The sequence below is a fragment of the Apaloderma vittatum genome, unplaced genomic scaffold (assembly GCF_000703405.1).
Source record: "Apaloderma vittatum isolate BGI_N311 unplaced genomic scaffold, ASM70340v1 scaffold2922, whole genome shotgun sequence".
Lineage (NCBI taxonomy): Eukaryota > Metazoa > Chordata > Aves > Trogoniformes > Trogonidae > Apaloderma > Apaloderma vittatum.
In genome coordinates, this window is record NW_009701735.1 from 38,631 (window position 1) to 52,703 (window position 14,073).

The following is a 14,073-nucleotide window of genomic DNA, read 5'->3' on the forward strand; positions in this document are numbered from 1 at the left end:
AAAAGACTAGGAGAGGGAGATTTACTCTGTGTATGCCAGTGGATTATTTCATCTTTGGGATTTTTTTCTTAGCCTTTTTGTCTCCATTTTATTGCCAGTTCCAGTAGTGTATCATAATATACATCAAGAACTGTAATTCTCTTATATGAATGTGGTGCTTTAAGAGTGATGTCAGACGCTGCTGTTTTAAAGTCAGACTTGCAGCACATGCAGAGAAAAGGATGAAATGTGAAATGGTCTTTAAGTAGGTTCTGATTGAAGAGCGATGTTGAATTGGAATATCAATTGTGCTCTGCAAGATACTGTTTAGCAACTTTTGTCATGCTGTCCACTTCGGTTCACTGGTCTCTTGTGCACGGCAGACTTCTTGTTCACTTCAGTACATGTTTGCAGGTCTGAATCAGATGCTGTAGCCATGTTTTTCACATCATCTGAACTTCAATTCTAATATTATCTTATAGGTTGTGGTTTGTCCTTCTCGTGTGGTTTTCCCCCGTCCTTTACCCCCTTTTACTATCACTGACAAATCTACAACTTTTTCTGCCGCCCTCATCTTTGCTTCTGTAACCTGCTTTCTGCCAGCCCTTCTCTCTGCTTCATAGTGTCGCAGCACATACTTCAATATTTCATTCTTTAGCCAATAGCAAGTTGTGTGCTTCTTTTCTTCCCCTGCACCGTTTTAACCTGTAAAAGCCTCAGTGCTTTCTGGTTCCCAGCTTTGTTCTTTGCTGGAGCTTGCCGTGTTACTCATTGATCTTTATCTGTTTTCTGCTGCTCATCTCTGCCTGGGGAAGCCTCTCAGAAATTGGAGGCTGGAGATTGCTGAATAAAAAAAAATAATTAACAAACCTGAATTAGGGTATGCTCAAGTACCTTTTCTGAGGTTTATTTTCAGATGTTAAAATTACCTGAGCTGTGAAAAGAGATAAAAATTAGGGTTGTACTAATCTCCTCATGGTGTTTCCCCTCCAACAGTCGGATAGTCTATGCTAAATCCTCATTACTTTATTTTCTGATGAGGGCTAAACATTTATTTCTTGGAGCTAAAATCCTCCCTACCTGCAACTTACTATGCCATATATTAAGTTTTTTTGTCAAAGAAGGAATAGATGGAGGCATTTGTGAACGTGTAGGAAGTTCCTCAGGGCCATTCCTCCAATCTGTAGACTGGAGCAGGGCACTTAGGCTTCTCCCTCTTTCCCATCCCTGTGTGTCTTTGGACAACTGTTTCTGTGGTACCCACTCCCATGGTTTCTTGAGATCTGAATCACAATTCCCTTCAACCTGCAATTCTTCAGTAAAATTATGAAGAAAAGTTTCCTTGTCACTGCTGACTTCCCTGCATTCAGGTTCATCCAGTGTTCTTAAACCACACCATAAGCTCTGGATAGTTTCCTCTGCATCCAGTTCCGTTTTACTAAACACTTAGTACAGACAGGAAGAAGGGGCTTTGGCTTGCAAAGATAAAAAAGGTTTGAAAATGCTCATCAACAGCCTTAAGTCTCTGTTGTTTTTAATAGGGGCTCCTGAAGAAGTGTTACTCTGCCAAGGCCTCCTACCTGTTTCAGCAGGTCAAGTTCTACGATGTCAGCTATGACACTGGTGACAAGTCTATTCAGTGCAGCAGGCGTCCGGATGCATTCAAGTTCTGGCTGATGTGGAAAGCCCTGGGAACCACAGGCCTGGAGGAGAGAGTGAACAGGGCACTGGCTTTAGCTAGGTACTGCCTCACAGCTTTGAATGTGTCTCGTCTGTTTAATTCGCTGAAGTGTTGACACTGCTGATACTCCATGTCCCGGAACAGGCCACATGGTAACTTCTTTCCAATCTCCTTGTGTTTGTGTATGATAGGAGGAAGTAATAGCAGTAATGATCAGTGTTATAACATTTACTACAATATTTAATAGTAATTATTACTTAGAGCAATAAGCATGGATGTTGGTAAACACAGAAGTCCAAATTAGACTATCAGTCTACATTGTTTAACATTTATGTTATCTGAACAAGACATAAAACAGATTTACTGATACCATCCTCTTATAACTCATAACTGTGTGTTCTGGTGTTGATGTAGAAGCAGCCCCATGTGCCAGGCTCTGAGCTGTGCCTAGCAAGAAGTGGATTAGCTGTTCTGCCCGCTTCATTCATCATGACCATGGAAACACAGAAAGTAGATGATGTGCGGAAATTCCTATGAGGGCCCTGTTAATGTTAGGAAGTAGTAGAGGTTTATGAAGGCATATTGTTCTTAAGATGCTGCTTGTTTTTTCTCTACAAGTTTGCTGAACTTCTTAATGCCTACAGGATGCTCTGTGAGGGACCAAAGCAACTTTTTCTTGAGATCTTCCCTTGCCCACCCTGTTCAATTTTATTAAGTGTTTCGTTTTGCAAACTGAATTTCACAAGTAAGTTCTGAAAAATTCTTGCTGGAAGGTGTTTCTGAAGTAACGATGGTGTCTCAGAATTTATGTAAGACGAACAATAATGAAATCTTCACCAGTTCCTGGGCTAGCTACACACTACTATGAGTCAGATCATTAATATTTTAAAGCAGTCACCCATATCATATTGCCATTTTATTTTTATATGAACTAGCAAGTTGAAAATAATTGAATGCTTACTCCAGTGAAAATTAAAGGAATAGTCTCATTTTTACACAGTCACTTAAAGAGAAGGTAAAAATATCCATGACCTAAACCCAGACTGGATTAGAAAGGGATAAAAAGAAAGAAGCAAACCCAGAAAAGCCCAAATAAGCTGTGACTTTTTGCTCTATTTTATTTCTTTAAAGCTGTTTTTTGCTTGGCTGGTTAAGTGTTCCTTAATATCTTCTGGTTAAATTGCAACTTGTTTTTTGTTCCAAAGCATTGTATGTTCTGTGTCTGTACAGAGTAAGTAATCCATTCCGCTATCAGTAGGAGAATTCAGCTTTGCCAAGGTCACTGGCCAAGGTTGTTTGACTGAGAGTGTAGTGATTAATGACCTTTCTGGGATCGATACTTTCTTTAAATGTTAGGATTTAGCTGGTAATGCTTCTAAGGAGTGATTTGGTTGTGCCTATTTATTTTTTATTTTTCTTTAAGGAGAAATTTAATTCTTAGTCATTATCTGATGAAATATATTCTTTACAGCAGCTAAATTGCTCTCTTGAGTTTGTGTGGACATGGGCACTTTGCATCTGAGACATCAGGTTTACTGGGCAGTATGCCAGGTTTCCTAACTACTCAACATCTGTGCAGCCTTTCTGCTGATTTGTTACAGTAGGTGTTACTTTGATGTTGCAAAGACAGGATTTCAGAATTCCTGAGCAGACCTAGATTAATTCTGGAACTGGTCCACTGACTGTATAACTTAGGGTAATATTACTTATTTTTTTTCCCCATGACCGGGCAGAGCTGCAAAGGTTTTAGGTTGACTGCAGGCATATATTTCCATTGCATCAAATTTTACTTGGCTATTCCATTAATTTCTTCTTGTTCTGAAGATAAATAATGTTTTTAGCTTATTAGATATCTGAGGAACATTGTGATACTACCTATTTGGAAAGGCTCATTTTTAAAATACAATAAAGCATCCTGCTGATAACTTCAGAATATTTTTTCCACATATTTTTGACACAAGGATCTTGCTTTATGAAGTACACTAAAAAAGAAAATATAAGTAAATTGGTTTTTGAATACAATAGTAAAAAATCTATTTTATGCTTCAGCATCTTTGCAGTTTTTCTGCCTGGTTCTTCTTCTGACACCCACTCTTAGCAGACATATGTCTACTCTCGCTGCAGATCTCCACCCTTGATTTTCTGCAAGTCTTAATCATAGTAACTACCACTTTTCTGTACACTCCAGTCCTCACTGAGACTCAAACCATTCCAACATTCTACAACTGTGACAACATAATAAAAACTCCACTGTCAGCTGTGGAAAGATGCACAGAGTAAATTGCTCCACTTCCATCAAATGGTCCTGGCAAGATAAATCATGGGTAATAGATTCTCTAATGGCTGCCTTCTTAGTATATTGGCAATGTAGTTAAGAACATGATTAACAGTGTTGTGAGGTTGACCGACATCAGACATCCTATGTCAGATGGTGGTATAATAAAAAAGGCACTTAGGGTAAGAGGGAGGAGTATTAAGCATTGTAAAATAGACGTAACAATTCAGGACCTCAAAAAAAAACCTCAAAAGAAAGGGTCACTGTCTTGTGAATAGCCTGCTGATTTTGCTCAATGTTGGGGATATTGCACAAAGAAGTATCTTCTAATCAGCTGGACAAAAACACTGAGCTTGTTTTACCTAAGACAATTCCCCTACAGAAACGAGTTTCCCCCAAGACACTCACATGATATCTAGCCCCCTGCTTTCCTTTCAGCATGCCCCTCTTTCAGCCTAAACAATAATGTGGGCATTAACAGCCAGGTAGCAATCAAATGCACACAGTAGGATCTAAATGGTAATGGCAGAAAAGACCCAGAAGCTCGACTTGTTACAGAGAGAAGAAACATCTGGGCGCGGTGCACAGCGCTGTGCAACTTGTAAAGCTGCATGCCGTGGGAACTGGCACCCTACCACAGCAGTTTTGTAGGGTTGTGTGCTACGAGGTGATGAGTCACAGGCACAATACTTGTTAATGATAAACAGTGGGACAACTCCCCATGCTCTGTTTGGAAAAATATCCAGGGTATTGTTTACTGCCTCCCCAGCCAACCTGTTTCTGCAGCACGGCTGCGAATAGCAGGCATTGCAGATACAACTGTACTAAAGGTGTCCCTCTGGGGACGTATTTCAGGCATGTGGATAGCACCAAGGGAGGTTATTATGATAATATTTTTCTTCCTCAAGTAGTGGGTAAAAGTATTATTTGTATGGTGACCAGTAATGCAGCTGCAGGTAAGAAAATTACAAATAAATGCTGCCAAAGACCAGATTTGTACACAGTCTGTAGTTTAACTGTCTCATTTCTAGTATTGTTAGGCAGTAAAATCTTCGTGCAGAAGAGTAAAATTCTGTTGAAATGGAAAAAGCTGTGTGAATTTGAGGTGATTTCTTTATAGAATTCTCCTTAGGAAGGCTTTTGCAAGGGAAGTAAAGAGAGAAGTCCCAGCTACATCAAGCTTCAGAATTGCTGTGTGATGTGTGCTGTGGCAAAATTGAGGTCATGTGTTAAAAAAAAAAAAAAAGTAGAAGCTCTTTGGATCCAAAGTTTTGATTCAAATCCATCTTCCTATTAAAGGCCTCTATGTTTTTCATACTGACAGGGTGAGAGAGAAAAGAAATACCTATTTCAGTGCATTGTTAGCGTAGGATGCCCAGGGATTATTGTGCGTCAGCAGTGGCTCACTGAATGGAATCATGAGTTATCATGTACGCTGTGGAACAAGGACAGTACTGGGAAAATTGCAGGGCTTAAAGTACATAAAATTTTTTTAATTGTGAGCTAAACTAAGAGGTCCTGCCAACAGTAGTATTGCAAGAGATGTCAGTGTGACCGTGAAATAACGTAGCAGCACAGCATCAGCGCTTGGGATAAAAAAAGAGATGGAGGAATTAATTTGTAGAGAGCATCATCAGTGGAAATCTGCATTGGGAAGGTTCACAGCCTGATGCAAACAGGATCAATTTGTGCCATGTGGCTCCACTGAAAATCTGTGCCTGAGGACAGAATTTGGCCTCTACTCGTGCTCCCTGGCTGGCCTTCATTTGTTTCCAGGAACTGCTAGCTACTGCATTTTCACAGAAGGTAGAAATGAGATTTAACTCTGTGGTTTCTTCAGGGCGGGGAAAAAGGGAAGAAAAAACAAAAGGAGGTAAAAAGTGTGTATATGTTCAATACCTTTGCTGTTATTGTTGTCTGTATATATTATTTTGTTCTATGCTTTAAACCTCTGCATTTTTGATTACAGATACCTAGTGGAGGAAATTAAGAAAAGAGAAGGATTCCAGCTTCTTTTGGAAGTAAGTGAAAATGGAACTAAATTGTTGTTATGGAAAGGGGTGTCTGATTTTGTTTTGTTTAGCAAATTGCCAATTTGCGTTTGAAGTATATATTTTAATAAGTTTATGTGTTGAGATACACAGATATGATTGAACATACATAACGTGCTCTGTATTCCCTACTATGACTCTACCTATTTTCCTAGCTGCTGGGTCTAGATGGGGTATAGATGGGTCTAGGGGGTATAGATGGAGCACTTTTCTGTGAAAGCAAAGAGTCTAGCTGCAAAAAAAAATAATGGTTGCCAGACTTACAGTTAAGACTGTGCTGGATGAGTCCAGCCCTGTTCAATGTATTCATCAGTCACCTGGACAGAGGGACAGAGTGTACCCGCAGCAAGTTTGTTGATATAAAAACTTGGAGGAGTGACTGACACACCAGAAGGCTGTGCTGCCATCCAGCATGATGTGAACAGGCTGGAGAGTTGGTCAGGGAGAAACCTAATGAAGTTCAACAAGGGCAAGTCTGAAGTACTTCATCTGGGGAAGAATACCACCACGTTTCAGTACAGGTTGGAGGCTGGCCTGTTGGAGAGGAGCTCTGGGAAGAAGGACCTGGGAGTCCTGGTGGATGACAGACTGACCATGAGCCAACAATGTGCCCTCATGGCCAGGAAGGCCAATGGCATCCTGGGGTGCATGAAGAAGACTGTGGTCAGCAGGTCAAGTGAGGTTATCTTCCCTCTCTACTCTGCTCTGATGAGGCCTGACCTGGAGTACTGTGTCCAATTCTGGGCTCCCCAGCTCAAGAAAGATGAGGATCTACTGGAGAACATTCAGTGCAGGGCCACTAAGATGATGAGGGGACTGGAGCATCTACCATACAAGGAGAGGCTGAGAGAGCTGCATCTCTAGCTTGGAGAGAGGAGACTGAGGGAGTGCTTAGAAATACTTAGAGTGGGTGTCAGGAGAATGGGGTCAGACTCTTCTCAGTGGTTTCCAGAACTCCCAAACTTCTGAACTTACGACAATCACATACCTGATGGAAGAAAAACCTAACAACATTTCCCCCCAATGGGGAAATGGTCACAAACTGGAAAACGGGAGCTTCAGCATAAGCATAAGGAAATACTCCTTTACGGTGAGAATTAACAGAGCACTGGGACAGGCTGCCCAGAGAGGCTGAGGAGTCTCTGTTGACTTTCAAAACCTGCCTGGATGTGTTCCTGTGTGATTCCCTCTGGGTGATCCTGCGCTGGTGGGGGAATTGGACTAGATGATCTTCAGAGGTCCCTTCCAATGCCTGCCAGTCTGTGATTCTGTAGTTTTGATCCTTAAAAATGACTTTTCATCATTTAAGTCCTTTTTTTCTTTTTCTTTAATTCTGTTTCTACACCCATTTTCCTAAAAAATTCCCAAATGTTGTGTTTTTTCACTCATCTTTGCTAAACCTGTCAGCTTATTACTTCTTGGTGATCTTGCTTAGAGGAGAGGGAGTAAAGCAGGCAGAGCCAAAGCACCATTTTTCCTCCTATCCTCAGCTCTTTGGTTAGTAAGGCTAATATCTGTTGCAAAGACCTGTCACTTTTAGAAACACTTTCTGCATTGTTGAAAGTGTTCACGTGTGTGAAAGACTGACTGCATAGAATGGGGAGGAAGAGAACAGATGGGGGGGAAGGGAAATGAAGTAAGTGCAACACATGGAGACTGACAAACCATAATGACGCAGATTTATTTTACACTAGCTGATGCCATGAGCATTCCAGGGTAGGCCAGGAGAAATATAAAATAGAAAAAAAAATATTTTATACTATTAACACAATATAAACTTTTCCCTTTAACTTGAAAAGTAATTTGAAAGTGCATACTGGGAAATTTTACATGCAGTGAAGAATTTAGGGCCAGCAGCACATGATGGAGTTAATGAGGTGGTAGGTCTGTGAAAAGCTCTATATTTTCTGCTACTGTAGAGCTTAGCAGAGAGGCCAGATCTACTGTGGATGTGAGAGCCCAGGCTGCTATTTAGTTTCTGCAGGAACAGGACATCTGGATTAAAAGTGAGGTTGGAGGGAGGGTTGTTATGTGGGCTATGAGATGGAAGCTGAGCAAGGGTTAAGAAGAAGTTTATAGCGGTGCAGTGGGAGAAGCAGTGAGAATTCAATGCATCCTGATTTGAGCTAAACCATTCTGTTCAGTGTTTTTACTTTTCAGCTCACTCTCTAAGTGACTGCGCTTTCTGAAGGTAACAGCATGTTTCTGCAGACAGTGTCTGCAACTAGAAGCGATAATGCTTGATACATACTGTTACCGCCAGGGATTGGTATGCAGAAAGGCTCTTGCTTATACTTGCTGCTATAGTAACCAAGGTCACTGCCAAATCTTGTGTGACACTTTGGAATGCTGGGAAGTGAAAAAGTTGCACCTTCAGGGAGGAGCAGACAGGATGGGTGACCCATACCTGACCAACGAAAGTATTTCATTCCATATACATCATATTTAGTATAAAGCTTGAGGGATCATGGGGGTTATGCCCTCTTCTTCAGTGGCCAGGATGCATGCTGCTTCTGTTGTTGAACCTGATCCTGAGTTCCTGAATCAGCTTCCGTTTCCAGTTCCCCTCTGCTGCTGAGTCTGAGACTTCCCCTGTACCTGCCCATTCTGCAGCATCAGTGGTGATTGCTTTTGGGGCGAGGGTTGGATTCGATAGTTGTTTTGTATGTATTTTATTATGTCCATTATTTTCTTATTAGTACTATTACTGTTTTATTAAAGCTGCATTAGTTTTCTTCACCGATCCATATGTCTCTCTGCCTGATTGTCTTTTACTTTCCCCTTTGGGGAGGGAGACTGTTTATTAGACTTTAGTGTCTCACCCAGCCCTAACCCTTGACACAAAGACTGCTGGGAGACAGCTAGACCCAGTTGCATGAGCCCTTTCCAAAAGGAACTTGATCTTTGGAGAAGAAACTCAGAAAGGTGATCCTCTGATATGTGCAGTGTGGGAAATTCTGTAGTGAGAACTGCTCCATGGCTTGGAAATGCCACTTGCACTTGAGTCTTCTTGAACTCTTCTGTGGTATAATTTCTAACCTGCTTGCATAAGAGCTGATACAAGATAATAGAGTGAAGCGTGGCTGGGGGTAGTTAAGTTTTTCTAGAATGAATGGTATTTTCAGAGAGGGATGATGCTTTTGATGTGTGAAAGGAAGCTGAGATAATCAAGAAGGCAATATAGGCAATGGCAATATGGTAATATATGCCATCTGCCTACTCCTGCTAACTGATTTTAAATAGTTTTAAAATAAACCTTGTAACAGTGAGCTAGTGCTTGTGCTCCTGAGGAAGCCGCTGCCTTTTCAGGGTCTGTGTTTACGTGTGTGCTCAATGCATGCTCTTTGGGGAAAGGAATGGGACTTTAAGAGCTGAGCCTTATTTCATTCAGTGGCAGCAGGTGGCAGGTTTGCAGCTCTGTTCCTATCTTGATGATTAAATTGTATTTAATGCATTCTTTGAAGCGAGGCGGAAAATAATATGAGCAGTTCTCAATGCCCTTTCATGAAAGAATGTGTCCCAGCTGGTGGGCTCTCCTTGTTCAGGAGACTGCCTGGGATTGTAATAGCAGCCACAGTCACAGTGGGGCAAAGAGAAAGTGTGACACAGCTATCAAGCTCCCTTTTAACTTCTTTTTCTTTCAATCAGTACTAATGAGGATAGCATGTGGGAGGAGAAGGGAGTGTGTGAGTTTATAATCTATGTTATAATCTAGACCCCAGTTAAATAGTGTGTGGCAAATGATGTGGGTTGAGATTGTCTGGGTGGTTTTATGGATAGTGTTGGATGGGATTAGAAGGCACATCTATTCCTCATGCTGTTGCTATCTGTACAGGCTAGAAAAGTAAAAATGTTCCAAATGAGGAGGAAGTGTAGAGAGAGACCCTGGACTGGTCTGCTGGGAACATTTTCTCAATCATATAAGAAAGCTCATAAGCACAAAATACCTTATTTTTTAATGACTGCAGAACAGCCATTTTTGTTGGGAGTCTTGCAGCTAGCTCTCTGCTGAGTGTAAAGGCAAAATTTCTCTGGAGGGAAGCAGAGATGTGGAGTCAAACTCTTTGCTTAAAAGGCCTGCTAAGATATTTGGACAAGATACATCCAGGATATGGCACATACTGTCCAAGGGGTCCTGAGATTCTTGTGAAATGTGGAAAATGAGAGAGGCAGCATGAACTCCAGCACTGTGTAGTGTTCTGTGTGATATATGATATAAGAGGAGTTTGGCATTGTTCGGTAGAAAAGTGTGCAGGTGTTAATGGTGACAAAAGTGGATTAGGTGTGTTTTGTGTAAAATGCATCATAGGAAATTTCCATTTAAAAAAATATCACTAAAACCTTTTCTCTTTAAAGTTGCTTCAGTTTTGAAATCTGCCAAACTACATCTCCATGTCTCTCTACAACTATGCCCCTAACTATAACCAAAGTTTTTAGTGAGCAAAGCAAGGCTGAATTATGTATATAGGAAGAAGAAATGAAGAAGGACCCCCAACAGGTTTCCTTTTTCTGGCAGCAGGAAGAGAAATGAGTGATAGGAGAACTATTTCTAGTTCTAAAAAGTGAAAACAAAAAGCGAGGTGGAGAAAGAAGTTTTAATAAAAAGGTTATAAACTCCAAAGTCTTCCTCTCCCCCAAAATAGCAGAGCTCTTTGATCTACAATATATATTCCTGTCCCATTTGTTACATCTCATAAGCATTCATTTGTTTTCTTGTTTAGCCGGAGTATGCAAATGTTTGCTTTTGGTACATTCCACCAAGCTTAAGAAAAATCGAGGATGGACCTGAATTTCAGCAGAAGCTACACCAGGTGAGTGTCACATGGACAATGTCATCTGTAGCTTACTGATTTACATGTGCACCATATAAGAATGTGAATTAGCTTGCCATTGGCTTTGCTTGCCATTAACCTACCATTAGAATTGGAATTAATCCTTAAATAGATGTTGGTAGGATTGAAGTTTGTTTTCTGTTTAGACAGGGCTGGGGTTTTGTTTTGTTTTTTTTCTTAATGTAAGAGATGCAGGCATTTACAAGTATTCAGCTTGCTATCAAAGCTGTTAGCAGCTGGCAGAACTGAGAGAAGAGGAACAGTTGTCTGCATCTCCTTTCTAGATAGAGTATTCATTACCTGTTTCAGACACTTAATACTGTCGTTGGACTTGTTTTGCATTATCTATGATAATCTATGATAACGCAGGTGAGTAAGTGCTTTAGAATATATTTCAGATGTTAAGCAACTCATAGATGACAAGAATACAGTGGGAAAAACTTTATTGATGAGTTTTTTGGTAACTCTCTGCCATCCCAGTAGAAAATCATGAACATCTCAAAAAAAGCAGCTGTAAAATTTTGAAGTTACTGTTGGGAAATCTGTAGTTAAGACTTAATTAAGAAGCCAAGAGACACCATGGTATTATGTTTTACTGAATAAGCTATTGAATTTAATTCATTGTTTGCTCCATTCTCTAGCAGCTTTGATGTTCTGCATTTTTTCCTACAATTTGCTACTATAAATTTAAAGTCTAACATAGATTTGTATGCCATATACATGCTTGCATATGGTGTACATACTATATGTACATGCTATACAGACTATATATACATGCATGCTTTCTATAACATTTGCTCTCCTTTCATCAGCTTTCATTTTGCAGGAAATGTGTTCAATTTATGCTGGATGCTGGTGTCTTTAGGGATGAGGTCTGCCTTAACCCTGTCTGTATTGTTTGGAAAGTGTCTGTAACTTCTACAGTACAAAACCATGAATAGGTGTAGTGTGGATACAAGGGCTTCGCATTTGCTGTGCATGGAAGAGTTACGATTCTCTCATACTGGGCTTTCGTTCCTCTCATTTGAGTGAAGGATTATGTGTATATATAGATATACACACATACCCCTGCATAACAGCTCCTCTATGCATGGAGGAGTGAGATTCGGAAAGGAGCAATGAGAAGAAGTAATGCTGCAACTGCCACTGTTTGATTTAATTGTGCTATGGAAGGGACGGAAGAGGGAAGGACAACATGGCTTTGAGCACTTACAATGTAAGTGGCTTATTGAGTGTAACTTACTGGTTCTGTGCTCTGCTGCTCTATGGTGCTTCCAGTTGGGGTGGGGGGGAATATGTGCCTAGCTTTATTTTATGTACTGATATGGGTAGACTGATGCTGGAAAGGCAAATTTTGTGGGAGAAAACTTGGCGGGAGCTTGCGTGCCACTTCTCCCAAGAACTGACCACTGCTGCAGATCTCAGTCACTCATTCTTATGAGTAATGTGGCATTTTCTTGATTCTTATGCTGCCTCTAATGAAGCACTAAGAAATCCCAAATCCTAAAACATAACCTGTTTCCTTCCTTCCTACAAAGGCCTGAAAAAAAAATCCACCACAAACCAGACCAAAATTCCCTAGCAAAGCAAGGCACTGAATGGCACAAATTTCTCTCCCAGAGGAAAAAACAAATGACCGTTGTTAGGTGTGTTGCTTTAGACACTTCTAGGACGTTCTGGACACAAAAAAAAATGAGCTGGGTGCACAACTAAAACATATTATTTCACCTCCCTGATTCTCTACAAGGGCAGGTCTTGGGTTGCTTTGCTTTTTAGTTGCTGAGGACTAGTTTGGGGCACAACATATATCAGTGAGCAGATGAGATGACAGCACCAGGTGACAAAAAATAAAGACTGACATGACTCCCAGCTAGTATCAATTTTTTCTAACATTGCTAATGTAGACAACATAGTCATTATATTATATTAATCAGTAGAAATACCTGGCTGGGGAAGAAGGAATGCATCCTGATCAGCAAGGTCTAAGTGATAAGATGAAGACTGCAGAGAATCACAGAATTATAAAGATTGGAAAGGACCTTTAAGATCATCTAGTCCAACCTACAGCCCTACACCACCCTAACACTAAACCATCTCCTGAAGTGCCACATCCAGCTGTTTTTTAAACACATCCAGGGAAGGTGACTCCACCACCTCCTTTGGCAACCCATTCCAATGTTTCACCACCCTTTGGTGAAGAATTTTTCCCTAATATCCATTCTAAACTTCCACTGGTGCAACTTGAACCTGTTCCTTCTTGTCCTATCACTATTCACTAGGGAGAAGAGGGCAACACCCGTCTCACTACAGCTGCCTCTCAGGCAGTTGTAGAGAGCAATAAAGTCTCCCCTCAGCCTCCTCTTCTCCAGATTGAACAGCCCCAGCTCCCTAAGCCTCTCTTCATAAGACTTACCCTCTAGTCCCCTAATCACCCTGGTTGCCAGAGGTGGTTGCATTATGCCACTGATGGGCAGATGGGGATGTGTACACTTTCTTGACTGCAAGCACTTCCTGAATATCCCATCATTTCACTAAAAGGAGCATTAAAATTCTTTAATTCACAATTGGTCTTTTTGCACAACATTTTGCATATCTGACAATAATTAAGGAAACGTATCTTCAAAATCCCTTAAGTAATTGATTTTATTGAACTGCTTGTTCAGCAATATTGTTCAGAATAACATGCTGTCTTCTAAGGATAGCTATGAGTTTTAGTGCTGGTGAAAGCTAATAAGCAAGTAATTCTGATCTCAAGTCCTCAGCTTTGTGAAAAATTTACATAGTCCTGTGCAAAATAACCCTGAAGGTTTTCAACCGGCTCTTCCCCAGCTTCCATGGCCCACTTTGTGGAAATGTGTCAGGGCTGACTGAATTGCAGTGGTACCCGGTTCTGATGTCAGTCTTCTAGCTGTCCTACAGAAACTGTGTCTCAGAAGCTTGTGCTTTGTTTTCTTCCTCTCCTGCAGTGTTTGTTTGTTTGTTTTTTTAAAATTCTGGGGCCTTGGACTTCAGGTAGAAAACTTGCTCTCTTCAGAATCTCTAACATGTAAATGAGAAAGGCAATAGGAAAAGTGTGACAGCCACTAAGCTCATCATTTGACTTGACACCTGAGTGTTTTAGGGCAAGAGAAACACCATCACCGTGAGGACGTAAAGATCGGCATAAATGGTACGTTACTGTGTAACCCAGGGAAACTGGGAGTTCTGTGCACATCCAGTCTTACGTCTTCGTCTTTTGGGATGATACACAGCAGG

At 40.9% G+C, this 14,073-nt stretch overlaps 1 protein-coding gene across 1 annotated transcript in view; it reads left to right on the forward strand.

Moving 5' to 3' along the window:
* GADL1 (glutamate decarboxylase-like 1) overlaps positions 1–14,073 on the forward strand; it is a 77,254-nt gene that overhangs the window by 27,578 nt on the left and 35,603 nt on the right. The window contains exons 11-13 of the mRNA XM_009879242.1: positions 1,521–1,720; positions 5,905–5,956; positions 10,708–10,797. Coding sequence (XP_009877544.1) covers positions 1,521–1,720; positions 5,905–5,956; positions 10,708–10,797 — 342 coding nt within the window. The remainder of the gene's footprint in view (positions 1–1,520; positions 1,721–5,904; positions 5,957–10,707; positions 10,798–14,073) is intronic.